Source organism: Melopsittacus undulatus, chromosome 2, assembly GCF_012275295.1.
Source record: "Melopsittacus undulatus isolate bMelUnd1 chromosome 2, bMelUnd1.mat.Z, whole genome shotgun sequence".
Classification (NCBI taxonomy): Eukaryota; Metazoa; Chordata; class Aves; order Psittaciformes; family Psittaculidae; genus Melopsittacus; species Melopsittacus undulatus.
In genome coordinates this window covers 16553012-16580800 of record NC_047528.1, presented here as the reverse complement: position 1 = coordinate 16580800, position 27789 = coordinate 16553012, and the positions used below count along the sequence as shown (strand labels likewise).

The window sequence follows — 27789 nt, the reverse complement described above, 5'->3', positions numbered from 1 at the left end:
GAAACTTGCTCATCTGCATTATACCATTAGACCTGTACGTAATCTTTAGTCTTAGCATAAATTTTTCTTTACTAGCTAACAATACTGATGCTTTTTAAATTCTGTTTTCACCCTTTACCTCTTTTTTCTAGCCCTTTTTCTCAAACATATCTTTACAGATTAGAAAAAGAAATGCAAATTAAGGGGGAGAATACCTTAGGTTGCTGTGCAAATGTTTTTAATATTTACTGTATTATTGCCAAGAAGCAAGAAAAATAACTTCTTTTGTAAATATGTATAACTATACTTTGTATTTGCGTTTTTATTTATGTATGAGAATTTATACAAAATTTGTAAAAATAAATCGCTCTAAATATTTTGGGGTTTCCTTGTATCTTTTTTGTTTATTTATTTATTTTTAAGCACTTCTGAAAATTTTATTCATTTGTTGCAGTCATGGAGTGTTATGATACTGGAATCTGAGTATTCTGAGTAGTATGTCTGTTTTTTTTCTTAGTATAAGTGTAATTCCAGTTAATACTATTTTTGAAGGCAATGCCATCTTTGGTACTCTTTGCACATCAGCAGCAGGACTGATTCATGGAAGTCATTACTTTAAAATCATGCGAGAAGGTAATAAGCTGCTTATTCTTCTTGAGGTAGAATGAATTGAAAAGGAGGCAGGATGCTGTCTACCAGTATCATCGCAAGCAGATTTTTTCAAGACATAAAAATCGTTTTTGGAACAGAACACTATAGCAAATACTTTCATTACCATGTGGATGTAACTTACAGACTTTCTGCTTTTTTTTCTATTTTTACTTTTTTGAAGAAAAGCTGTATTATTTTAAGCGGAGCAGGTTTTTCCCCCTCCCCTTTTTTTTTACCGGGGTGTACTTGCATTTCTCTTCATCTGGGAAAAAATAACCGTATCATCCCTTCAGTGAGAGAAAATCATGCTTTTATAGATATGAAATACAGTTTTGATGGTTTAAAACTATGTTAGGGTTTTTTTTCTTTGTTTTCATGATGTTTCAAGTTTGACTAGAGTTGACAGATTAAATTGCAGCTTTGGAGTTCCTTGTATGAATTTTATTTCCTAGTAAGTAGTGGTAAAGGTTTTTATAACTAGAAGATGTCTGATACCAAAAGCTTTTAAAAGAATTTGTAGCACTTGGGGAACTGTTGTCTCTGTATTTTTACGAAAACTAGAAAGGAGGCTACTACTTAGAGACCTGTAGACTGTGTTACTGGGTTAGTTGCTTTCTATATACGGCATCTACTGAAAAGTGCATTTTGTACATGTAGAACACTTGTTTACCTGTCATGGAATTTGTGCTATTTGCTGTGATTTTTTGATTAATGTAAAAACAACCCTTTCAATTTTGTTTTTGACAGAAGGGGACAAAGCATTTGTAGAAGACTTAACTGGACAAGGTACTAAAGAAAACAAGAAAAATGCCTAAACCAGTAAGTATCTGTTTTTTTCACTAATTTAAAATATAACAGGGTTTTCATGTTTTCGTGTGGTGATCTTATAACAGCTGTAGTTGTTTTCACTCTGCCCTTTCTAGATTTCATAAGACCTAATAATGTACAATTGGAGCTGAGATAGTTTAATAACAACATGGGAAAAAGATTAAGAAAGCTTGGTACTGCAAGTTACATGGAGTGTTACTTAGAGATGGGGCAGTACTTACAAACCACAATGAACTTGGAGCCCATTTGGCTGGCAGGAGGAATGACTTTTCAAGAATTGTTGACTTTGAGGTGAGAAGACATACAGTGGTTAATGGAGCCATTATTAGAGCCTGACTGTCCGTGAGAATCAGTGGAAGAACTTGCTGCAGGATTTGGCAGGGGAAGCCAGAACGTTTGAAGTGTCTGTGACTACCACACAGGTGGTAGTTTTACCATGGTAGAGGGTGAAACCTAGAATGTAAGTGTTAAAAGGAGGAAATAAGCAATCTTTGTGGTCTTCTATTCATCTCACTTCAGCTGAGAAAGGAATTAATCAGTTTTCTATGCAGGGAAAAAAAAAGAAGCCCAAAACTCAAGCTTTTGTGTTGATAATAGTTCTAGAATTCTTTGAAGAGATAATTACTCAGCAGCTTGATTATTTTGCTGTGATGTAATATTGGTTGCTCAGGATTTCATCTGCCATGTGTTAAGTGACTTTTGGTTGTCTCTTCCCCTTGTATCCAGTGAGCAAAGCATTTGGAAAAGGAACTGAATTGTCAGGACAGGTTATTTCTATTCAACTTGATTAGTTTATGTAATAGCCTTCGAGTTTTCTTGGTTTTCTGATGTTTTGTTGAAGTAGTAGATTATGAGCAGGGCAGCAGATCTGTTACTAAGAATAAACATGTCTTTTTGCATTGTGTGTAGACATATTAATACTTATACACAGAACCCTAACTATTCCATGATTCTTTGTATAAAAGGTTTTTGCTTTTAATCAGAAATTACCATTATAAATAATCTGTATTGCATGCCAGCATTTGGAACTGTTACAGTTTACTGACTAATGTGAACATGGGCCTGTTGAAGGGCTAGAAGTTGTGTTCTGAGATTTGAACTACTGTCCAAATGGCCATGCAATATAGTTTCTATAATCTCATCTCACCTGTGGATTGGGGGCAATATCTTGGCACTTCCTGAAGTTGGAGGTAGTTACTTGTGTCCTGTCCTTTTCTTACAGAAAGCTGCACTATTAAGGGCAGGAAAATGTATTTGCAGCATACTGTTTTCTGACCTTTTTTGATTCCTAGCTATCATAATTGAATAGTATCTTTGACAGAGGTTCTCAACTGGAAAACTGTGTTTTAAGACTGAAGCATAAAGTCACTGTGAGCACATGTGTTTCCTGCAGCCCTCAACTCCATGGTGCTACAGAGCAGTGAGGTCTCGGAAGTGATGACTAAAAGAAAGATGGCCTGAGTGAGGTTACTTCTTTTTAAATTCTGTGATTGGAACCATGAAATTTAGGCAGGCAGGGTTCCCTCTATTTTTAGGACCTGAGAAAATCATAGGGAATGCAGTTTTGCAGTTGTTTAGAAGAAAAGCAGCATCTTTAAAACTGAGACAGCAGAGATGTTGGAAGAACTCACAATCCACCCTAGGCATGGAAATTTGCTACCAGATCTTAGGAAAGAAGCTGGACTCATGCCAAAGATGAGATAATTTTTTTTCCTTTTATGAGGGGCTTTTTATATAAAGAGTTCTCATGTGCTTGGATGTTCTTGTATGTCTCCTGGCAAAATAGGCACATGTGAGATCATGGAAGCTAAATTAAAGAAACCATTAAAAAATTACATAAATTACATTTCTTGGAAAATGTCATATGGATTTCTTCCTATAAACTCCAGGTTGCTGTAATTATAATTAGTAATCAGTGAATTAACAAGTAGTACGTGTCAAAGGTTAAGTAATTTTATCTATAAATATGAAACCTCAGATTTTGCTCTGGTTGCCTCTTTTGAATGGTAGATCTTTAGGAGCTTTTCTCCTATTTTTTTTCTTGCTTCTGTAATCAAAACTGGAGCTCCCAAAACTGGAGTTCTGTTTTCAGTGTGTTTAGTTCTCTGCTTGCTGAAGAATAGAATATTTGTTCAATCTTACTTTTGGTGTTTTCTTCCTAAAAGGACAGACAGAATGTTTCTCAGCTGTATGCCTTTCTCCAAGATCTCCCCCAAAAATAGAAACATAGAAACTAAAATTAGACCTCATTAGTTACATAACAGTTAATCATTTCATAGGCTAAGAAGATTAGGTTTAATTGACTGAAATATTAGTTACATTTATAGGGTGTATGAGGAGTTAAAATTACCAGCTGCTTTTGCTGGTAGTTTGCAGCATTTTTGCACAAGGCAGCAAGGTATGCAGGAGAAAGCATTATGCTGGGTAGATATCAAAGCTACTAGGATTAAAAAAGAAGTTTTTTGGTTTATTTTTTTTATTTCTTTTTTCGTCTTGAACATTGTACAATGTTGTGTATTCAGAAGGAGTAGATACCAGGTTCTTGAATGATATTGTATGTTTAAAATTTGAATTAATATGTATGAGATCAAGTTAATTTCCCTAAAGTGTTTGAATTAAAATATTGTAAAATTACTTTTTTCCTTGAGTTGTTTCCCTGTTGTTTTACAGGAAAATGTGAGATGTGTAGTGCAGTATTTGAATTATGGTTTGAATAGATTGTTTCTGCAGCATAAATAGACAACTGATGTCAGTTTGGAGGTCTGTTTTCTTTTGGTTTCTCTATTAGTAAAATCTTTTTGCCATTATTCTGTAGCCTTCTGTTCCTAATGCTGTTTAATCCTTATCTTTTTACCTTACCTTCATTAACTTTTCTCTTACATCTGTTCCAATGTCTGCTTTGAGGTTGATATTCAGAGTGTAATATGTATATTTGTACAGTGTGTAAAGCAGTTGGACCAACGAATTGCTACTCCCTAACACAAATTATTTAATATCAAATTTGATACAGTTATCAGCTGCACTAGTGTGTAAAAACATTTTTTAGCCATATGAAATTTTCTTATACCTGACAATTGGACTTTTTTTTGTGGCTTTTACATGTGACTAATTCACACTGTGCTTGTCAAAACAAAGCAAAACCTCTTCCATGTGATTTGAAATGGCTTTCTTACTAATATCAATATTCAGTTTTGGGCTTCCTGATGAAAGCTGAAGTGCCACAACAAACATCTGCACACAATGGCTGAAGTACAATAAGTGTTAGACTATTAAGCTATATTTTTTCAAGTCTTAAAGCAGTGAAAGAATACAACAAAAGTGTAATTCTCATATAAAATGTGTGCTTTTAATATATACACATGGATGTTCATTGCTCCATGTATCTTCACTGACTATATTCTTCATTGCTTTTGATAAATTCCTCCACAGATAAATTACTTCAGATTTTTTTCATTATTACTTTTTTATATTTTAATAAATACTATTTTGTGAGCTGTGGCAAATGTCCTCATAACCCATTAGCAACATGTTATCAAAACTTCAGTTGCTCCCTTCACAAAAATACCATGTATGTACGTATATGTTCTCTTTCCCTTGTCCATGCTAAAGTCATTTGAACCAACTGTGGTAAAATACAGGTGAACTCAGACTGCTAGTTCTGATGCCAAGGACCTGGGCAGGTGTGAAAAGTGGTCCCATATGAACCTCATGAGGTTCATCAAGGCTAAGTGCAAGGTCCTGCACCTGTGTTGGGGCAGCCCCTGATATCAATACAAGCTGAAAGGGATGAAGGGATTGAGAGCAGCCTTGTGGAGGACTTGTGTGTACTGGTGGATGAAAACCTGGACATGAGCTGGTAGTATGTGCTCACAGCCCAGAAACCAACTGTATCCTGGGGCTGCATCAAAAGGAGTAGGTCCACCAGGTCAAGGGAGGTGATTCTGCCCTCTGCTCTGGTGAGACCATGCACTGCAGTCCTGTGTTGAGCTCTGGAGTTTTCAGCACAGGAAAAGACATAGACCTGTTGGAGAGGGTCTGTAGGAGGATCACAGAAATGCCCTGAGGGCTCAAGCACCTCTCCTATAAAGACAGTCTGGAGAGCTGGGGTTGTTCAGCCTGGGGAAGAAAAGGCTCCTGGGAGATCTTAGGGCAGCCTTCGGTACCTAAAGGGGGCGTAGAAGAAAGATGGGGATAGACTTTTTAGCAGGGCCTGTTGTGATAGGACAAAGGGAAATAATTTTAAATTGACTTTGCTGTTTCCCATTTTTGGCAGTTCTTAGTAGGTTTGTTTATTTTCACCCTTTGAGATTAATCACCAGGAGTTGTAGGACCTGCTTGCTGCCAGCATCACAGCAGAGGTCTTAATCCAGGCAGGGTGGTCCAGGCTGCCTCTGCATTGGTGCTGTATCCCACATGCTCCCTGCACACCTCCGGCTCACCACATGGACCTTGACAGAGGATTTATAAAGTCTAAGTTACTCAGTTACTAAAACTGCAACAACATTTTTAAGTGTTTCCCAGACATGACCACCATGGTATTTTAGTATTTAATATGTGGCTAGAGACATCTAGTTCTGTAATTAGCAATATAAATTGTTAAATTCTGGTACCAATGATAATGTTTGCATATAGCCACTTTTAAACTTCAGGAATAAGAGATGCTTTCTCAGGCATACTCCTGTGATTTGCAGAATCATCAATAGAGTTTCTTGATTAGTTTATTAGAGTGGGATCCATAGAAGATATCTGCTCAGAGTTCAGTCAAAATTATGTATGAATATACCAAATGAGACTTGTTGCAGTTCTTACCCTGAGCCCTTGCACAGCAGAAGAGGATTTGTGTTGCAATTGAGCAGCTGAAGGAATTGGCTACATGTTGCCTAGTGCTTTGTCATAGTTCCCTAAGGTTGAAGGAAGATGTGTGCTCCTGGTGAGAGCAAGATTGAAAAGCAGGCATTAAATGGGTCTTGTGGTATGAGCAGTGGTAGCCTTCTAACACTTGCTTCAGGAAACCTTCATCTGTTTCTCTTGTCACCATTGCAAGAGCTCCTTCCCATTTCCATATTCATGTGGTAAAGTCGGTTCAGAGTACTTATGTTCAGATTAGTGTCTGTCTTCACAATTTGTGGTTCAAATAATTTCCCTCTGTCACCGATGTCACATTAGAAGTGTTGCTTCAAAGTAGCTGGATACCCAGGAGCAGATTACATGAGTGGCAGTCCATTAATTTACTGGGCCTTCTTTCTCTGCCTGTCTTCTCAATTCCCTGCCTTTTAACAATGTGGAAACTTCCCTCGTGACTCTTATTAATGCAGTTGGTTAGCTTTATTTTACAGACAGCATAACTGACAGCACGGATTTGATTTTGTTGAGAGGGTGCTGTGTGATTGAGTTTTAGATAAGTAAACCTTGTGGGCTGAGTCTCAGTCTTTGCCCGAAAGTAACCTTCTTATTTTCCATGGCTAGAAATAACTGAAGCTGTGAAACAATGTTATAAGGTAGTAAAAGCTCTGTGTTTGCATGCCAAAAAATCTTAAGTCAGTCCAAATGCCTTCAAAAGCAAAATACCAAGTGTAGTGTTAACTTCGCGAGTCTCTTCTTAAATAACTCATATCAGAAAAGGTAACATTTTAATATTGCTATTGTTAAATTTGTGACTTTCTTAGAAGAGCCAGAAGTATAGATATGAATTATCAATTGGGCTGTTAATCAGAAGCTCAAAGAAAAAGAAAATTGCTGCAAACTGAAGCAGTTAAAGGTGTATAAGTGAACTGGTACTCGTGATGTGTATTTGTATCTATTGCAGATGCAGAGCTGTGTATTCAGATTTTATTTGAGGCAGTAATATCCAGAAGTGACCAGAATTTACAGACTGTGTTGAGCTTGCCTCTCTATTATATCTGTTGTTGTACTGTTTGGATATTTTAGTTCTTGTGAGGAATAGGAATATAGACTTGCATGTAGTAATTCTTGCATTTATAGACTATGACATTTATTATAAGGATATTTATGTGGGAATTTCCTGCTGCAACTCTTTAGGGACTTGTCTGCTGCAGTTAATTGAACTTGCTGTGCTTCATAGATCTCCTTCGATGCTTCCTGTTTTGGCAGTGGTGCTGTTAAATGACAGTCTTTGGTATTTAATAGAGTTACATTTTAGCCTTATCCTTTGTAACTTGCTTTAGGGCAGCTACAAGTAAGCAAGCTTCATTTTTAAAATTGAAAAGCTGCTTTAACAAATTAACTTCTTACAATTAAGGGGTGACTCCCAAGTCAACCCAGTGGGCAAGTGGCAGGTTTTTGTTAACAGACTTGTTTAAAATGGGTTGTTCTGTTAGAGAATAAGCATTTTTTTTCCTTCTCAGCATGAACAGAGTAGGAGACTATAGAAGACACATCTTTGTGCTCTTCTGACACACTAATTTTTAATTTTTTTTTCCAATCAAAGTTTACTGTCTTGTACTCCAAAGCCTTCAACTCTTGTTTTTTATCAGTGTTTGCACACAAAAACAGTTTGCTAACCTCCACTATCTTCCCTGCTTGCAGGTCTATAACCTAGAGGTCCTTAGACTCCCACTACTCTTGTCGTGTATCCAGCTTATGGCCAAAGTCGTTTACATTGACACTAAGGAAAGGAGTGAACAAGTGTAATCTGTTGCAGAGGGAAACTTCTATTCAGTTTTCTTTTTTTACCTTAAATCTCCCTTCTGTATTCTTTTCTTGCAGAGACTTTTGCAGGCTCTCACTTCTCAAAGTATTCCACCTGGTGGCAAAATTATGGAAAATAGTGGAAATAGTTTACACAGGCATAGATCAAGCAGTGTAAGAACCTATAATACAAGTCCTAGTTTATTCCTGCTCCTTATTTTATAATAGACAGAAATTAGGATATATCTCTGTGCCTTTATTTTCATGTTTCTGGGTTTTGCATTTATAGCAAAGTAGATTTGAACTTTAACACTTTGTATTCCTATTCGCTAAAGATAAATAAAATGTGATACCTTGGCAGTAGGAACAGTAAGCCACTTCTCACTTCTAACAGTGGGAAGATAGAACCATGCATTTAATACTTTGTTTTGTTTCATGAGAACTCTCACTTCTGTGTGTAACAGTTGAAGAGAAATCGGAACAGACTGTTGTACTTCAAGTAAGATAGGCTTCCAGTTATCTCCTACAATATTTAACTGCTTGCTTTAGAACAAATAAAAGCAAGGCTTGTCAAGAGTCATCTAGAAAATGGTCGTCTATTTTCCTAGGAAAAGGAAGAAGTTAATTTTATAGATGTGATTTTTCAGTCTTTGGTAAGGTATTGAAAGGGATCAGTGTTAAGGGCAGCTAGTTTCTATAGTTCCTCTTCCACTGATGAAAAACCTGTTTAGTAGTATGTCCTGAGGTGTGAAAGCTCTGATTCTATATACTTTGATTGCTGAACCTCTTTATTTTAGAAATGGCAGGGCAGGAGGCTGCTTCTCTTTTATGTATAAAGACCTTAAAATGATATGTATATTACTAGGAACTTTTACATGAAGCCCACTGAAAGATAGTGCCGAGTAGCTGAATGTCCCAGTGTTCTCTGAGTGCTAAGTAGTCACGTCACCTATCCCATTAAACTGATTTTGAACTTTGTTCCCTGCTTTGACCTTCAAACTTAGTGTTAAATATTATCCTGAGTATGCTTTAATACTAAATAAAAGATGAGAATTTTTTTTTTTTTAGATTCAGATTTTTCATTTTTGTATCTGCTGTGTTCTGTGTGGATGTAAGGCCATTAAAACTGTTGAATTTACTTACCATATGTTATTTCTTACAGGCTAACCACAGTATGTAGAAGCACGATACTGTTATAGTATGATTTTAAATATTACTTTTTTTTTTCTGTAGATCAATGTCAGAGTAACCACAATGGATGCAGAGCTGGAATTTGCCATCCAGCCCAGTACAACAGGCAAGCAGCTCTTTGATCAGGTAACTCATTTATGTCTCTGTGTATGTATGTGTACAAGCACATAAAACTATTGAGGGAATTAAGGCATAGTTTGAGAAAGAAGAAGCCTTCACTATTTAATAATGAATATAACAATAAAACTTTATTAAGGAAAGTTACCTTTTTTTTTTCCATGAATGGAAGCTGTAGATACTTTTTCACTTCCCAGATATTTGAGAACTAATGTTGTCCTATGATCCAGTTTGAAATTTAAGTTTAAAAAAAAAAAGTGGGGGGGTTAGAAAAGGCTAAGTGGAATAGCAAAAATTACAGCTTTAATGTTCTTATGGATTGCAGACCCATTAGAACTGTACCTTCTCCTTTGGTAGTGTGTTTTTTAGATGAATGAAAGTTCATTTTCAGTTTTTGTTTGAAATGTCTGACTCTTAACACATCACCCTCCCACCCCGTTCTGTAACATCAGTAGCAGTGTGTCTTCAGACTTCATGACTCTTTACAAAGGTTGACCTCCTTAACAAAAGGGCTGTCCTGCTTTTTTGTCTAACCAACACCACCATCAAATAAAAAGTACGATATTCTGTGGCACATAAGCCTCAAGCTGTTACTTGTCTTTTACCGACCTTTGCTATCTTCTGACATGCTGTGTTGGGTGGGGTGACATTCTGCTGCGTAATGTCTTGTGCCCAGGTAATCAGGTTCAGCCAAATTGGGGCATTCACAAATGGGAAACAAAGATCCAGCTCTGAATTCTTTTTCATGCTCTCTTCAGCTTTCTTCCTCAATTCATTGTGTGGTGTTTGACATCTGACCAGCTGTTAACAGTCAACTTCTGGAAGTTTAAATTGAAAAATTGTTATCTCAAGCAAAATCAACCTGCAGAGTTTTGAGAGGAGACAAGCATTTTCAACCTAATCTTAAATTCATAATTGCACAGAGTAACACCAACAGCTGAACTGTATTGCAAAACCAGCATGAAATTTTCAGACAAAAGTTAGGTTGTTTGTTCGTAGAAAGAGAATCAAATCACACTGTTACTGAGAGGGCTGATCTTCAAGGTTTACTGTCGTGTCCACCATTTCTGCATAGACTTGTTAGTCACTGATTGCAGAAAATGACCTCCATGAATTTAGCTGTTGTCTAGTGATCCTCTACATTTTTTGTAAACAGCTTGTCCTCAGTCAGTGGTTCCTTAAAGCTTTTACAAGCTGATGTTCTCTGGAGTTGTTGATTTGTTTCCTATTTGTGTATGTGTTTTCATCATCTTCATCTACTAACAGCATTTGATATCTCTGGTTTTATCTTTTCCATTGTGAAAATCAGTAAAGTTCTTATTTATTGCACAAACACATTAAAAATATTTTAGAAGGTGTCTTAACACATTTATTGTTAGTCCTTTTGTCTCTCCTGACAGTGGTCAGAATAGACAAGAGGGAATCTGTCCTTTAGTCAACTAGTTTAGCATCTATAACTGTGGTGGGTATGTTTCCACACACTGGTGGTAATGGTGGGAAGTGTTTTGTTGTTTTCAATACAGTGTTAATACTGAGCATCAGTACCTCTGGCTTACTGTAGTTGCCATTTAGAAAGAATGGGAGGGCTATCTCCTTTATTTCAAGCTATACCCCACTGTCCTTCCTAAGTATCTCAGAAGCCTCTCTTAAGAACTTTTGGAAGCTGACTCAATGAAATTTTTGCTATGTTGTCTTTATGTGTATGTTTTGATTTGCCAAAACATGTCTATTGCTCTGGTTACTTTTCTTAAAATCATAGAATCGTAAAATAGTTAGTATTGGAAAGGACCTCAAGATCATCTAGTTCCAACCCCCCTGACATGGGCAGGGACACCTCACACTAAACCATATCACCCAAGGCTTCATCCAGCCTGGTCTTGAACACTGCCAGGGATGGAGCATTCACAACCTCCCTGGGCAACCCATTCCAGTACCTCACCACCCTCACAGTAAAGAATTTCTTCCTTATATCCAGTCTAAACCTCTGCTGTTTAAGTTTCAACCCATTCCCCCTTGTCCTATCACTACAGTCCCTAATGAATAGTCCCTCCCCAGCATCCCTGTAGGCCCCCTTCAGATACTGGAAGGCTGCTATGAGGTCTCCACGCAGCCTTCTCTTCTCCAGGCTGAACAGCCCCAACTTTCTCAGCCTGTCTTCATATGGGAGGTGCTCCAGTCCCCTGATCATCCTTGTGGCCCTCCTCCGGATTTGTTCCAACAGTTCCATGTCCTTTTTATGTTGACACTAGAACTCTACACAATACTCCAAGTGAGGTCTCACAAGAGCAGAGGGGCAGGATCACCTCCTTTGACCTGTTGGTCACTCTCTTTTTGATGCAGCCCAGAATACGGTTGGCTTTCTGGGCTGTGAGTGCACACTGCAGCTGGCTCATGTTCATTTTCTCATTGACCAACACCCCCAAGTCCTTCTCCGCGGGACTACAATGTATTTCCTTTTTGCCCAACCTGTAGCTGTGCCTGGGATTGCTCCAACCCAGGTGTAGGACCTTGCACTTGTCATAGTTAAAATTCCTGAGGTTGGCATCAGCCCACCTCACAAGTGTGTCAAGGTCCCTCTGGATGGCATTCCTTCCCTCCAGTGTATCAACCAAACCACACAGCTTGGTGTCATCGGCAAACTTGCTGAGGGCACACTCAATTCCATTGTCCATGTCAGCGACAAAGATATTAAACAAGACCGGTCCCAACACTGATCCCTGAGGGACACCACTCGTTACTGGTCTCAAGCCAGAAATTGAAGCCATTGACCACAACTCTTTGAGTGCGACCATCCAGCCAGTTCTTTATCCACCGAGTGGTCCACCTTGCAAATTGTTGTCTCTCCAATTTAGAGACAAGGATGTCATGTGGGACAGTGTCGAACGCTTTGCACAAGTCCAGATAGATGACGTCAACTGCTCCACCCCTGTCCATCACTTTTGTAGCCCCGTCATAGAAGGCCACCAAATTGGCCAGGCAGGATTTCCCCTAGTGAAGCCATGCTGGCTGTCACCAAGCACCTTGTTGTTTTTCATGTGCCTCTAGCATGCCTTCCAGGAGAATCTGCTCCCAGATTTTGCCAGGCACAGAGGTGAGACTGACTGGTCTGTAATTCCCTGGGTCATCCATTTTCCCCTTCTTGAAAATGGGGGTTATATTTCCCTTTTTCCAGTCATCAGGAACTTCACCTGTCTGCCACGATTTTTCAAATATGATGGCCAGTGGCTTTGCAACTTCATTCGCCAGCTCCTTCAGGACCTGCAGATGGATTTCATCAGGTCCCATGGACTTGTGCACATTCAGGTTCTTAAGATAGTCTTGAACCAGCTCCTCTCGTACAGTGAGCCCAAGGTCTAGGTTTTCACAGTCCCCGCGTCCGCCTTCCAAGACTCGGGTGCTGCGGTCAGAGCCTTTGCCAGTGGAGACCGAGGCAAAGAAGCCATTCAGAACCTAAGCCTTCTCCAAGTCCTGTGTAGCCAGTTCTCCCAAAAGCTTCCGGAGGGGGCCTACATTGTCCTTAGTCTGTTTTTTAGCCGCTACATACCTATAAAATCCCTTCCCATTATCTTTAACATCCCTTGCCAAGTTTAGCTCCAATTGGGCCTTAGCTTTCCTAACTTGGTCCCTAACTACCCGGACAACATCCCTGTATTCATCCCAGGCCACCTGTCCTTGCTTCCACCTTTTATAAGCCTCTTTTTTCCCTCAAAGTTTCCTCAGCAGCTCCTTATCCATCCAAGGAGGTCTCCTGGCCCTCCTGCTGCACTTCCTTCTAGTTGGGATGCAACACTCCTGAGCTTGTAGCAGGTGATCCTTGAATATTAACCAAGAGTCTTGGGCCCCCTTGCCCTCTAGGGCTATATCCCATGGAACCTTGCTAAGCAAGTTCCTGAAGAGGCCAAAGGTCTGCTCTCATGAAGTCTAGGGCAGTTAGCTTGCTGCACGCTCTTCTCACTGTCTTGAGGACCTTGAATTCGACCTTGTCGTGATCACTGCATCCAAGACTTCCCTGGAGAGTCACATTTCCAACGAGCTCTTCCCTGTTGGTGAGCACGAGGTCAAGCAGGGCACCTCTCCTCGTTTGCTCCTCTATTGCTTGCAGAAGGAAGTTGTCTTCCACACAATCGAGAAACCTCCTGGATTGCTTGTGCCGGGCCGTACCGTCACCCCAACAGATGTCAGGGTGGTTGAAGTCCCCCATGAGAACAAGGGCCTGTGAGTGTGAGGCTTTTCCTATTTGTCTGTAGAGTTCTTCATCCACAGAGTCCTCTTGATCAGGCGGTCTGTAACATATCCCCACAGTAATGTGTCCCATCACCGATTTCCCCTTAACCCTGACCCACAAACTTTCTGTTAACTGATCACCTGTCCCCAGACAGAGTTCCAGACTCTCCAGCCTATCCCTAACATAAAGGGATAAGATAACTTCTTCTCCAAGAAGTTTTTATTGCCTGTTAATAGACAAGTTGAAGGATGTGATGGTTGTGTAAATCTTCTACAGTTGTGACGAAGGCTTGCCTGAAGCTGCCTAATGGATGTTTTGAGGCAGAATCAAGCTCCTAAGTTTTTCATTCTGTACTTATTTTTCATATCACGTTACTGCCGTGTCTAAGTGCTTATATTATCATGATACAAAGTTCCAGAAATGTTGTTCTCTTTCCTTTGAGGTGAGAGGCAGTGATAGATGATACTCTTTCCTTATTTATGGAGCCTGGAGTAAAGCAGGCTAATGTGTAAGCTGTTTTTTAGGCTTGGTTCACAAATGTATGTAACTACAAATTGTAGTAGACAACTTGCCTGTGTTTAAAATACATGCAGTGTACATCCCGTATGAAGGGCTGTAGTCAGCAGGTGAGAGCAGAATGTTCTTTTGTGAGCATAAGCACTTGTCTCCTTATGCCTTATGGGCAGAGCTGTTGAGCTTGTGCAGTTCTTACTGTCGTCTTTTGCAGCTCAGACAGCTGATCAGGTACCAAGGATCAACTTGGACAGCTGCAAAGTGAAGAGTGTTCTCAGTCATCTGATAAAGCCATAAATAGTTTGATCAGCATCATACAGAAGGTCTGTGCCAAAAGCAGCAGCAGGTCTGAAATATCTGTGTCAGATCACCAAGTTTAATGTTATTCAGAACCATGTTGCCAGTATTTCTTATGTTCTAAAGTCAGTTGGGTAGGAATTCTATGGAAAATAACTTTGCTTACTAAAGGAATCAGGTTGCGTCCATTCTGTGCTCTGGAGCTTGAAAGTGAAAGGAGAGGAGGAAAAAAAGGTGCACGTGTGAATGATTGTTAAGTAATAATACAGGTATACAAGACATCAGAAGTAAGTTTGCACAGCTATCTTGTGACACTTCCTGATTTTCAAAATTTTAATTTTGCAACCCAATAGTACTGCTTTAAAATGGAGAAGGGGCTTTGTGTAAAATTCTATTTACTTCACATACATCTGAAAGACTCCATAAAACAGCCTTCAGTAAACCACCTTGCCAGCGTGGCCTAACCTGAGAACATGCATTAAGTACTGCCATACTGGACCTTTTGGAGCCTGAGTTTGGTTATCTTATTAGATAACTTTGCTGGACGTCTCTGATTAGTTGCTTATTGAACCTATGTGTATGTTTACTATACAAAAAACTTGTAAGTAATTCCACAGTTTCATTATACTGTGTAATAAAAGTGCTTCTTTTGCTTTGTTTTGAACCTGTTATCTAATGATTTCCTTTGATTCTCTTGATTCTTACGTTGTCAGAAATAAGGAATAATAATTCTCTATTTCCCTTCTACATGCCATGCCAGCTTTATAGACCTGTACCATATTTTTCCTTTCCTGCCTTCTCTGTCAGTAGCCTTAGTTCTCAGCTATGCCGAAAATGTTCCATGTCACTGATCATTCTTTTCAACATTTCTGAAACCTGTCCAGTGCTGCAGCATCCATTTTTAAGATTATATAACCAGTACATATATGTATTAAAGGTCTGAGAATACCACAAATATATGTAGTAATATAACAGCTGTGTGATTTTTCCCTTTTCAATGAGACCTTTGGTCACATAATTAAAATTGTTTTCTGTTACATACAGTATTTTGGTTTTCTTAAATATCGTCACTTACTGAGGTCATCTTCCTTTATTGTTAATTCACAGATCCAGATCTTTATGGAAGTTCCTTTATGGCAGATTTTGCTACATCAGTTTCATCCTTTTTTGTAGATCATATGTGAAGCTGGGGGGATGGGACGGGGTGACGACGACTTCTCTTGTCATTACATAAGTCTGTTGTGAAAACTGGTTTTTATTTCTTTTTAACTAGCAAATCCATAAAAAGACCTTCCCTCTATTGAAGGACAGTTTTGTTTCTTTTGCCTTTGGTGAGAGACCTGATTAGAAATCTTATGGAAAATACATGTATGGTTTGTCAGCTAGATAGCTCTTATCCCTTTTCTGTTTGAAGATCTCAGAATATTTGAAGGAAGTGATTCATTGTTTTATTACCTCATACTTGTCCACAAGTATTATTTTTTTATTAGAGTTTCACCAGTTGTTTTCTCCTGAAGTGGACTTACGTGTCTAGGTCTGCAGGTCACTTAGAATTACAGAATCATAGCATAGTTAGGGTTGGAAAGGACCTTAAGACCATCTAGTTCCAACCCCCCTGCCATGGGCAGGGACACCTCACACTAAACCATGTCACCGAAGACTCTGTCCAGCCTGGCCAGGGATCGAGCATTCACAACTTCCCTGGGCAACCCATTCCAGTACCTCACCACCCTTACAGTAAAGAATTTCTTCCTTACATCCAGTCTAAACTTCCCCTGTTTAAGTTCCAGACATGCTTTCAACTATCAGAGTCCTGTTTACTACCTCATATTCCTTAGGTGCTGATTTTGATTCATGCAGTAAGCTGCACGTCTAATTGGTAGTTGCGCAACATGGTGCTTGAGCTTATTTAAAACTCTGAGATGAATGCTTCCCTGTACCTGATGTTTTGCTATGATTGGTTTTTGTTTTTGTAAAACTTGATTACATTTCAGTTTGACATGGTTTCTGTAGGTTAATTACCATTTAAAAAATATCCTGTTGTGGCATTTACTGATGATTATGGATCATTTATCTTTAGGTGGTAAAAACTGTTGGTCTGCGTGAAGTCTGGTTTTTTGGGCTGCAGTATGTGGACAGCAAAGGCTACTCAACTTGGCTGAAGCTAAATAAAAAGGTAACAATTTCCTAATATTTAGGCATGTGTACAGTTTGACACATACATTTTTAAGGCTTTTTGCTTTATTATTGTAGGTGAGCTATAGCTGGCTTCAAATTTAATTGAAAAGTTGCTTTCATTTGTTTTAAATGACAAAATACAGTCTTAATTTTTGTTGGTTCTAAAAAAAAAACCATGCAAAGCTGCATTAACATTTACTTTGAGTAGGATACCATTTCCAGTACCGTGGTGATGCATACATAAGGAAAACTGAAATTCATATGATTATCCTGTTTTCATCTAGCAAAAAAAAAAAAAAAAAGAATAAATATTTCAAATTTGGGGGGGGAGTATATGTGAAGTATTTGAGCTTCAAGAATTTGTGTGTATACAGCTATAGATCTTCAAACAAGGCACTAATAATAGACTCCTAAACTGCTGTTTATGTATCTCTAGTAGGTAGATTGTAGGACAATTTTTGTTTTGTTTTTTCCCAGTAGCACTGTGCACTTTGTGTCTCCCAGCTATTGGGAACCAGGTCATTTTGCTTTAAATTCTATTTGAGTTTGAATGGCCAGGTTTTATTTTAATATTGGCTGCCAGGTTATTAATGGCACTGTTTAGAATACAGAGATTTTTTTAGTTCATCCTAATTGAGAATGCCTTATTTTATCTTCAGTATTTGGAGGTAAATTAGTGGGGGGTTTAGGAGCAAGTCACACTGTCTGCATTTAATAATAATCTTTCCTTCTCCTCTGTAGTAAATCCAACAAATTAAACCTGCTAACCACTAAAGCTGTCTCCTAGAATTTCATATATGTCTTGTTTCATAAGCAATAAATGTAGTACTACAAATAATGTGTTAGCCCTAATGGCCTGCTTCCAGTGGTTGGAGATTACAGGATTTGGTGCATCATTTGCAAAACTCAGTGAAGGTCTTCAGCAAGTGAAGTTGCTGGTGCTGTTCAGGAGTGACAAGGGAGTGCTACTTCCTTTAATTTTGATATATCAATTATCTGTTTTTTAAAAAAAGCTTGTAGCGTTTGATTCTTAAATACATAATCATAAACTGTTTCTAACTTGCAAGCTACTATTTAAATGTGGTAAATACAGGAAAGATCTGATAAATCACAGAATAGATTTGCAAATGTTTTATTACGTCAAGAGTACAACTAATCATTTACTGGCAAGTTTAAAGGGAAGCGCTGTATGTAAATCAGATGGACAATAATGAAAAGTGAGCAAAACATTAAGAACTGACAGCTAAAGTGTTGAGTATAGTACTTATGCTGCCTTATGTACATGATTAAATGGTTGCATTATTTTTACAGTTTTTGAAAATTTCTGAGTCAAACAAACAGATGCATAATTTCATGCATACTGAAGAAGTCCTAGAGGGACTACTGGTGCACATAAAATTAAATGTGTAATAAAGTGCTTGAGGAATTAGGATGTTTGAGATTTACTTTGAATGTACCTTTTAACAAGCACTGTATTACCTGATGTTAAAATTAGTTTAATTTGAGTGGTTTTCCTTTAGTCATAATCAGTGTTGAGCCCAAATTAAATGGAAATTTCTATGTAAGAATGAGTTTTCGTTGGAATTTGAAGTAGACACTTAAGATGACCACATCTGATTTCTTAAAAAAAAAATCATAAGGCTTATCCATCCTAGCAAAATAATGTGTTTAATGTGATTATGGTTTTTTGCACAGGAGAAAAACATGTGTATTTACTTCAGTATTTCAAAGATTTTTAAAAGAATCCAACTTTATACTTCACTGAAGAAATGTGATGTAGTTCTTGCTAAAGAAACCTTGTTAGACCCTAATTTACTACTTCCTGCAATTCAGTCTTAGCTATAGTTTGGAATTTTTAATATGTATTACAACTTTCTTTCCAGGTCTTTATTGTGATAAGTACAAATTCACACAAGCCTACAAAAAAACTCTTAAACAGTCTTTGAGTAGTATTTCAAAATAGTCTGATTTATCCAAGTCAGTGTACATGATTCAGTGCCGTGTGAACCCTTAGTGAGTTCCACAGTGGGGACTTGTCAGGAAGCACTTGCTTTCCGTGTAGAGAAGCTAGAGGGTTCATTACTGCTGAGTTAATTATATTTAATATACTATTTAGCACTCTTTTTATTTTTTTCTTTATTCCTCTCCCTCAGGTAACACAGCAAGATGTAAGGAAAGAAAATCCTTTGCAGTTTAAGTTCAGGGCCAAGTTTTTTCCAGAGGATGTATCTGAAGAATTAATTCAGGAAATAACTCAGAGACTTTTCTTCCTGCAAGTCAAAGAAGCCATCTTAAATGATGAAATATATTGCCCACCAGAAACTGCAGTTCTTCTGGCTTCCTATGCTGTCCAGTCCAAGTATGGAGATTACAGTAAGGAGATGCATAAACTAGGCTACCTAGCCAATGACAGACTTCTCCCTCAGCGGTGAGTGAAACTAGGTTTGCATCATCTGCTGCATTTAAACTTGATTACAGCACATTTATTATAATTAAAATACTGAGTGATAATGTTCATTTAATGGTAGCTTTCATAAGAGTGCATGTTTTGCTAGTAAAATTTAGAGATCCTAAGTTAGACTCTAAATAATAAAGAAGCATCACAACCATAGGTTCCTTGAGAGCTGTTTTCTGGCTCATCCACAAACATCTGCACAGATTCAGTTGAACAAATTTCCGAAGTACTCCAAAATTATACGATGTTTCTAGCAGCTTGCTTCTGCTAAACTCATCTTGGTGATTTCTGTATTAGTGTATTTGATTTTCTTCAATTTTTGATGGTTTTGTACACTTAAATTGTAATAATTTCCTGGAAAATAATTGTAAAGTCTATTGTAGAATATATCACAAAAAAATGCTAGCCTAGACAGGAAATTTAGGAACTCAGTTGTTATTGCTATTGAGTATAGACTCATATAATTGGCTAGGAAAAGTAAGCACCGAGATGATAGTTTTGTTTCTTTACGCAACTGAAACCCTGCTCCTGGCTTGTTTTGGCACCAAGAGAAGCATTGCAACACAAATGTAAAAGTCACAATTTTGTTAGTGTAGATGAATCCATAGAGATGTATCATGAACAGATGTGTGCTAAGTATGTTAACGTAAGTGCATCTTCAGAGAAATAAGAAACATGGAATAATTTGAGGTTTGTTAAAAAGTCATATGTTTTGTCTTTGGTTTGAAAACTGAAAGTGGAGATTTGATTGTTAGTATAACTAAGCTTAGGAAATTCATAGCAAAAAAGCACTGCAAAAGATTGTGGTGTAGTACTGAAAAAAATGCTTCAGGGTTTTAAAAATCCTGGCTATGAGTTCGGTTTTGGCTGTTTACTTCCTCCGTGTGACACTGAAGTCTATACTCCTTTTACCTGGAAAAATACCCTTTTTTAGGGAGACAGGGAGATGTAGAATCAGTAGAACTGCCATTATTGAATATATGTGAATTCACAAGTCTTGGTTTTTGCTTAGTTGTGATGACAACCTGTGAACGCTGGAGTGATTGTGCATGACACAAATTCAAATACTTAGGATGCTTTTTTCACTAGATAATGTTCAGATGACTTTCTAGCATACGCTTTCAACTAGTCACAGAATCACAGAATCCCAAGGGTTGGAAGAGACCTCGAAAGATCATCTAGTCCAACCCCCCTGCAAGAGCAGGGTAACCTAGAGTACATCACACAGGAACTTGTCCAGGCGAGCCTTGAATATCTCCAATGTAGGAGACTCCACAACCCCTCTGGGCAACCTGTTCCAGTGCTCTGTCATTCTTACAGTAAAGAATTCTTCCTGATGTTAACGTGGAACCTCCTATGCTCCAGTTTACACCTATTGCCCCTTGTCCTACCATTGGATATTACTGAAAAAGACCTAGCTCCATCATCCTGACACCCACCCTTTACATATTTGCAAACACTGATGAGGTCACCCCTCTGTCTCCTCCAAGCTAAAGAGACCCAGCTCCCTCAGCCTCTCCTCATAAGGGAGGTGTTCCACTCCCTTAATCATCTTTGTGACTCTGTGCTGGACTCTTTCAAGCAATTCCCTGTCCTTCTTGAACTGAGGGGCAAAGAACTGGACGCAATATTCCAGATATGACCTCACCAAGGCAGAGTAGAGGGGGAGGAGAACCTCTCTTGCCCTACTAACCACACCCTTTCTAATGCACCCTAGGATGCCATTTGCCTTCTTAGCCACAAGGGCACATTGCTGGTTCATGGTCATCCTCCTATCCACCAGAACCCCCATGTCCCTTTCCCCTTCACTCCTTTCCAGCAGGTCAACCCCCAGCCTGTACTGGTACATGGGGTTGTTCTTCCCCAGATGCAAGACTCTACACTTGTCCTTGTTGAATTTCATCAAGTTTCTCCCTGCCCAACTCTCCAGCCTGTCCAGGTCTCACTGAATGGCAACACAGCCTTCTGGTGTGTCAGCCACTCCTCCCAGTTTAGTGTCATCAGCGAACTTGCTGAGGGTACACTCGGTTCCCTCATCCAGGTCGTTGATGAAAATATTAAACAGCACTGGTCCCAGCACCGACCCCTGAGGGACTCCACTAGTCACAGACCTCCAGCTAGATTCTGCCCCATTGACCACAAGCCTTCCTCCTTTCAACCAGTTCTTGATCCACCTCACTGCCTGATCATCAAGCCCACACTTCCTTAGCTTATCTATGAGAATGCTGTGGGAGACAGTATCAAATGCCTTACTGAAATCAAGAAAACCACATCTACCGCTCTACCCTCATCCCTCCACCTATTTACTTCCTCATAGAAGGCTGTAAGGTTGGTCAAACATGACTTTCCCCTCATAAAACCATGTTGGCTGTTCTTAATGACCCCCTCATCCTTGATATGTCTAGAGATGGCATCAAGAATAAGTTGTTCCATCACCTTTCCAGGGATGGAGGTAAGGCTGACTGGTCTATAATTACCCAGGTCTTCCTTCTTGCCCTTCTTATAGACTGGTGTGACATTTGCCATCCTCCAGTCCTCAGGCTCCTCTCCCATTTCCCATGACTTACCAAAGATGATGGAGAGTGGCCTAGCAACGACCTCTGCCAGCTCCCTCAGCACCTGTGGGTGTATTCCACCCAGATCCATCGATTTATAGATGTCCAGATTGCATAGCTGATCCCTAACCCAATCCTTATCTACCAAAGCAAACTCCTTCTTTGTTCTGACTCCTTCTGGGGCTATAGGAATCTGGGGCCCCTGGGGAGAGTCTGCTGGAGTAAAGACAGAGGCAAAGAAGGCATTCAGCACCTCTGCCTTCTTTATATCCTCTGTCTCTAGGGCACCCACCTCGTTCAGCAGTGGGCCTATATTGCCTCTTGTGTTAGTTTTATTTGCTCTGTATTTGAAGAAGCCCTTTCTATTGTCCTTAACCTGACTAGCAAGACTAATTTCCAAGGAAGCCTTAGCTGTCCTAATTGCCTCCCTACATCCTCTAACAACTGTCCCATATTCTTCCCAAGTGGCTAGCCCCTCCTTCTATAATCCATAGATTCTCTTTTTCCACATGAGTTTGCCCAGCAGTTCCTTGTTTAACCACGCTGGTCTCCTAGCTCCCTTACTTGATTTCCTACCCGCTGGGACAATCTGATCCTGAGATTGGAAGAAGTGGTCCTTGAGTACTGACCAACTATCTTGAGCCCCTTTACTACCTTGTACCCTTTCCCATGAGACTTCCCTTAGCAGTTGATTGAAGAAGCCAAAGTTGGCCCTTCGGAAATCCAGAACTGTGGCCTTGCTAGGTATTCTATTCCTCCCACACAGGATTCTAAACTCCACCATCTCATGGTCACTGCAGCCGAGGCTGCCATTGACCATCATCACTTCAACCAAACCCTCCTTGTTGGTGAGTACCAAATCTAGCAGCGCTCCTCTTCTAGTTGGTTTGTCCACCATTTGCATTAAGAAGTTATCATCAATGCACTGGAGGATATGCGCTGCGTGAGCACATAGTTTTCTGACAAATTTGCTGATGACAGGAGGCAAAACAGGAATAATTGTGTTAGAATGAATACAAAACCTAAGTATTTCATAATAACACTTCAGAACAATATACGATATAATGTCAGAAATGTGTTCTTGTTTCCCAAAGTAGGCTTTAGTTTTGCAAAATTTTACTGATAAAGGTGATGAAAGATTTGCAGTTCATGTTAATTTACTGAGTCTTAGTGTTCACCTATCAAAATCACTGCATATTTCTTGTCTTAAAAGGGTGATCTGAGTAGCACCAAGGCATCTAGTCTTTGAGTTATTCTGTTGCAGTAGTCTTTGTATACATTTCATCAGTAGTATTTTAAGAGAGAACTGAGGGAACCAAGTGGTGAGATGGTGTAATGGTTTAAAGCCTGTCGACAAGTCTGCCACCCAGTCCACACTCCCCCCCTCCGCTCCTGGAGGGACTGGGGGAGAATCGAAAGAATGTAACTCCCACAGGTTGAGATGAGAACCCAGTAACTAAGGTATAACGCAAATCACTACTGCTAGCACCAATAATAATAATGATAAGAGAAATAACAAGGGAAGAGAATACATTACCACATGCCGAAACTAGCCCGACTGAGCAGAGAGTGTCCCTCTGGGTAACTCCCATGTCCCTCCTGGGCTGACATGCTGTGGTATGGAATACTTCTTTGGCTAGTTTGGGTCAGGTGTCCTGTCTCTGCTTCCTCCTGGCTTCCCTTCCTCCCTGACAGAGCATGAGACTCACAAAGTCCTGTGGCCAGTCTAAACATTTGAGCAGTAACTAAAAACATCGTTGTCACCAGCTCTGTTCCCAGGCTGAAAGTCAAAAACACAGCGCTGCACCAACTACTAGGAAAGAGAAAAAATGACTGCTACTGCTAAACCCAGGACAGATGGCTGTCACCAAAGACATTGTCAGCTTTAAGTATATCATGGAAACACAGAATCATTAGAGGTTGGAAGGGGAGCTCTAAAGATCATTTAGTCCAGTCACCCTGCTTACAGGAGAGTCACCTGATGCCTCAAGATGTTCAGTGTTTAAAAGACATTTGACAGTGACCTTAATAAAATACTTTAACATTTGGTCAGTACTGAAGTGGTCAGGTAGTTGGACTAGATAAACATTGTAGGTCAATTCCACCTGAAATATTATATTCTAATTACAACAGATCTCTCAAGGCCTTTTCCAGTTGGGTTTTGAGTATTTACTTGGATAGATACTCTGCAACCTCTCTTGGAAACCTGTTCTAGCATTTGACCATCCCCGCAGCAAAGAAATAAAGAATTTTGTTCAAGTGTATTTCACTTGTGCCCATTGCCTCATGTCTTTCAACTCAAATTCAGTTTGAAAAGAGGAAAATGCAAAGAATTTCTGTAGAAGTAGAAATTTTAGCTCATTTTGGAAAACCGAAGACACCATGAGGGCACAGGTTGCCTGGAAAGCTTGTGTAGTCTCCCTCCTTGGAGACAGTCAAAAGCTGTCTCTAGACATGGTAATGGGCACCTGTAGGTGACGCTGCTTGAGAAAAGGAGTGGACAAGATAACCTTCAGAGGTCACTTCCAAACTCAATCCATTCTGTGAGAGGAACTTAGGAGCAGGGCTTTATTTTTCAAACTGTCATATGGCTACCACTGAAAAATGCACTTCACTAGACCGAAAGAAACACTGCATTCATATCTTCTGCATTACTCAATCTGTTCCTTATTGTACTTTGCTTAAAATTATAGGGAAAAGTAGTAAGTTCTTACTTTCCTGTGTAAACAGAAGGGAAACAACTGTTCTGACTTACTTAATAAGGTTATCTTGTCTCTATTTTTACATTCCCCAACAAACTAGTCTGCTAACTTGTCTTTCTCTTTTCAAACAGCAGCAGAATGAAAGCTTGTGTGTATATGCATACCTAAGGATTAATTTGCAGCTCTGTCATATGGGGATTTTATAGGTCTGCATCTTATGACTTTACTGAAAGTTAAGATATGCCATGGTGTTATTTGTACATTACAAAGAGTACAGAATGTTATGAAAAAAAAATTATTTCATACTATGTTAGAAGTGTATTTGTTGAAATGCAAAGTTTTTGTGTCTGTTTGGGTTAGAGATGAGCAGAGTACAAGAAGTCATGTTTACATTTATTCAATGAAGGCATATATTACACTGGGTAACCAAACTTCTTTGTACAACTTTAAGAGGTCAATTGGTTGTCATTGCCATATAATAGCAACAACTTCTATTTGCAGCGTGTTAGAACAGCACAAACTGACAAAAGAACAGTGGGAAGAAAGAATACAGAACTGGCATGAAGAGCACAGGGGAATGTTAAGGTAATTATGTAAAAAATGGTCAAAGACATTGAAGTGGTTTTTTATTATTAGTAGGATGTATTCTGGGAGATGGTATATTTATTTGGAAACTACTTTCTTTTATTCTGACCAGGGTAGGCAGTTACCAGAAGCTTCCATGAAAGCTTCATAGAGGTTTGAGTTTCCAGTTAGGTTACTGGTTTACCCACAGGATTTCTGGTAAGATTGTCACATGGCTTTGCCACAGTTGCCTGCCTCTAAAATATATTTAGTGTTTCCTTAGCTTGGGGGTGAAAAAGCAGAGTGTGATGATCAGATATTGGGTTGCAGAACTCTACAAATAACTGGATCAACATACATATGAATTTCAAAGAGATTTAATTCCAAACTAAATTTTGCATGAATTAGTTATTCTGCAGTTCCCTTATTCTTACAGTGTACTTCTGATTTGTCTTTTCTCCACTTCTTCTTTCATCAGGGAAGATTCTATGATGGAATACCTTAAGATAGCACAAGACTTGGAAATGTATGGAGTCAACTATTTTGAAATAAAGAATAAAAAGGGAACTGAACTGTGGCTAGGAGTTGATGCTTTGGGTCTGAATATTTATGAGCATGATGATAAGTAAGTGGTTATACTCATTTTGCACTTCTTTCCTCTCTGAGATTATACAAAAAACACTTTATTGTGTGTTCAGTAACATCTAGAAAACAGGTTCTCAAAGACCTTCTAATTTATGTGAAAGATAGAAAAAGAGAGATAGATGTTAAGTGCCAGAATACTTAAATTTTAAATATTAACTAGGGATGCAAGTGGAAGGAAAATGAAGAGAAGTGAATCATAGAATAGTTAGGGTTGGGAAGGACCTTAAGACCATCTAGTTCCAACCCCCCTGCCATGGGCAGGGACACCTCACACTAAACCACCTCATCCAAGGCTCTGTCCAACCTGCCCTTGAACTCCACCAGGAATGGAGCATTCACAACTTCCCTGGGCAACCTATTCCAGTGCCTCACCACTCTTACAGTAAAGAAATTCTTCCTTATATCCAATCTAAACTTTACCTGTTTAAATTTGAACCCGTTACTCGCTGTCCTATCACTACAGTCTGTAATGAAGTGTCCCTCCCCGCTTCAGATACTGGAAGGCTGCTATGAGGTCTCTATACAGCCTTCTCCAGGCTGAGCAGCCCCAACTTTCTCAGCCTATCTTCATATGGGAGGTGCTCCAGTCCCCTGATGATGTGAAGTCAGTGAGAAACTGAACAGGAGCCGGCAGTGTGCGCTTACAGCCCAGAAAGCCAACCGTATTCTGGGCTGCATCAAAAAGAGAGTGACCAACAGGTCAAAGGAGGTGATCCTGCGCCTCTGCTCTCATGAGACCTCACTTGGAGTATTGTGTACAGTTCTAGTGTCAACATAAAAAGGACATGGAACTGTTGGAACAAGTCCAGAGGAGGGCCACGAAGATGATCAGGGGACTGGAACACCTCCTGTATGAAGACAGGCTGAGAAAGTTGGGGCTGTTCAGCCTGGAGAAGAGAAGGCTGCGTGGAGACCTCATAGCAGCCTTCCAGTATCTGAAGGGGGGCCTACAAGTATGCTGGTGAGGGACTCCTCATTAGGGACTGTAGTGATAGGATAAGGGGTAATGGGTTGAAACTTAAACAGGAGGAGTTTAGACTGGATATAAGGAGAAAGTTCTTTACTATAAGGGTGGTGAGGCAATGGAATGGGTTGTCCAGGGATGTTGTGAGTGCTCCATCCCTGGTGGTGTTCAAGGCCAGGTTGGACAGAGCCTTGGGTGATATGGTTTAGTGTGAGGTGTCCCTGCCCATGTCAGGAGGGTTGGAACTAGATGATCTTAAGATCCTTTCCAACCCTAACTATTTTACGATTCTATGTAAGGAAGAGCAGTTCTGTGGAAACAAATGTACATTGCTCAATATGGATGTATGATAGCTAGACCATCTATATATGGTTTCTTTCTGTTTCACTCCTTCATGACTTCCACTTTAGTCAGGATGAAAAGGACACTGAGAAGCTGAGCAGCATATTTGATGAAAAACATTTTCTAAGAGCAGTGACCAGGGTTTGTTATATCTATTGGTACATGAAAAACCTTGGTATCTAAAAGTGAGACCTTTTAGGCATCAAAGAAAATAAATGAATCTTCTGTCCTGATAAGGAGATCAAATATTCTGTCCTACTTGAAGAGGAGTAAAGCTAAAATGTACAAAATTTGAAGAAAATAGAACAACAGACTTGCTCTTTTATTTCTTTCCAAACACTTGTAATATCTGAGGTCAGCAGTCCTTTCATGGTGATTTGAAGTTAAACATGTGTCAAACACCAGATATCACCTGTTGACTGAACTGAAACTTCATGCTCTCCAATGTATATACTCTATAACAAAAATCTGTAAGCCTTAATTGCCATTAGATGGCAATGTAACTCCTGAAAGAATGAAATTCTCAGGAAATGTTCTCATCAGATTGAACCATCACCCAATTTTTGGTATTCCAGTAGTTAACAGTCAAATACTGAAACATTTTCTAATGCTTGTAATTAAGGTAGCTTGAATTGGAAAAAATTTCTGTGCTCATGGAGAAAAATATTTATGGTTATGCATTTGGTGCTTATACTGTAACAGTTCCTGAACTGAATTTATTTTACTTAAGATGCAAGGGGAATAAATTTATCCTGAACTCAGAAATGTTTGAACATGTATCTTGCAACTGAGTTAAACTGAAGGCTTTGAAATGTCAGACTTCTCTTAAATTTAAATATTCTTTTCACAGAAAATTGTCAATAACTTATAGCAGTACAGGATTGTGATGCGTAGCATCTATTTAATGGTAGTAGAATAAGTCGCAAAACAAAGTT

At 39.2% G+C, this 27789-nt stretch overlaps 1 protein-coding gene across 1 annotated transcript in view; it reads left to right on the top strand.

Annotated features, from left to right (window-relative positions):
* The window catches only part of RDX (radixin), a 45081-nt gene that overhangs the window by 6673 nt on the left and 10619 nt on the right, over positions 1-27789 (top strand). Inside the window, exons 2-7 of the mRNA XM_034073308.1 lie at positions 1378-1449; positions 9340-9423; positions 16530-16625; positions 18781-19055; positions 24841-24924; positions 25382-25528. Of these exons, the coding sequence (XP_033929199.1) occupies positions 1438-1449; positions 9340-9423; positions 16530-16625; positions 18781-19055; positions 24841-24924; positions 25382-25528 (698 nt within the window). The 5' untranslated portion in view covers positions 1378-1437. The remainder of the gene's footprint in view (positions 1-1377; positions 1450-9339; positions 9424-16529; positions 16626-18780; positions 19056-24840; positions 24925-25381; positions 25529-27789) is intronic.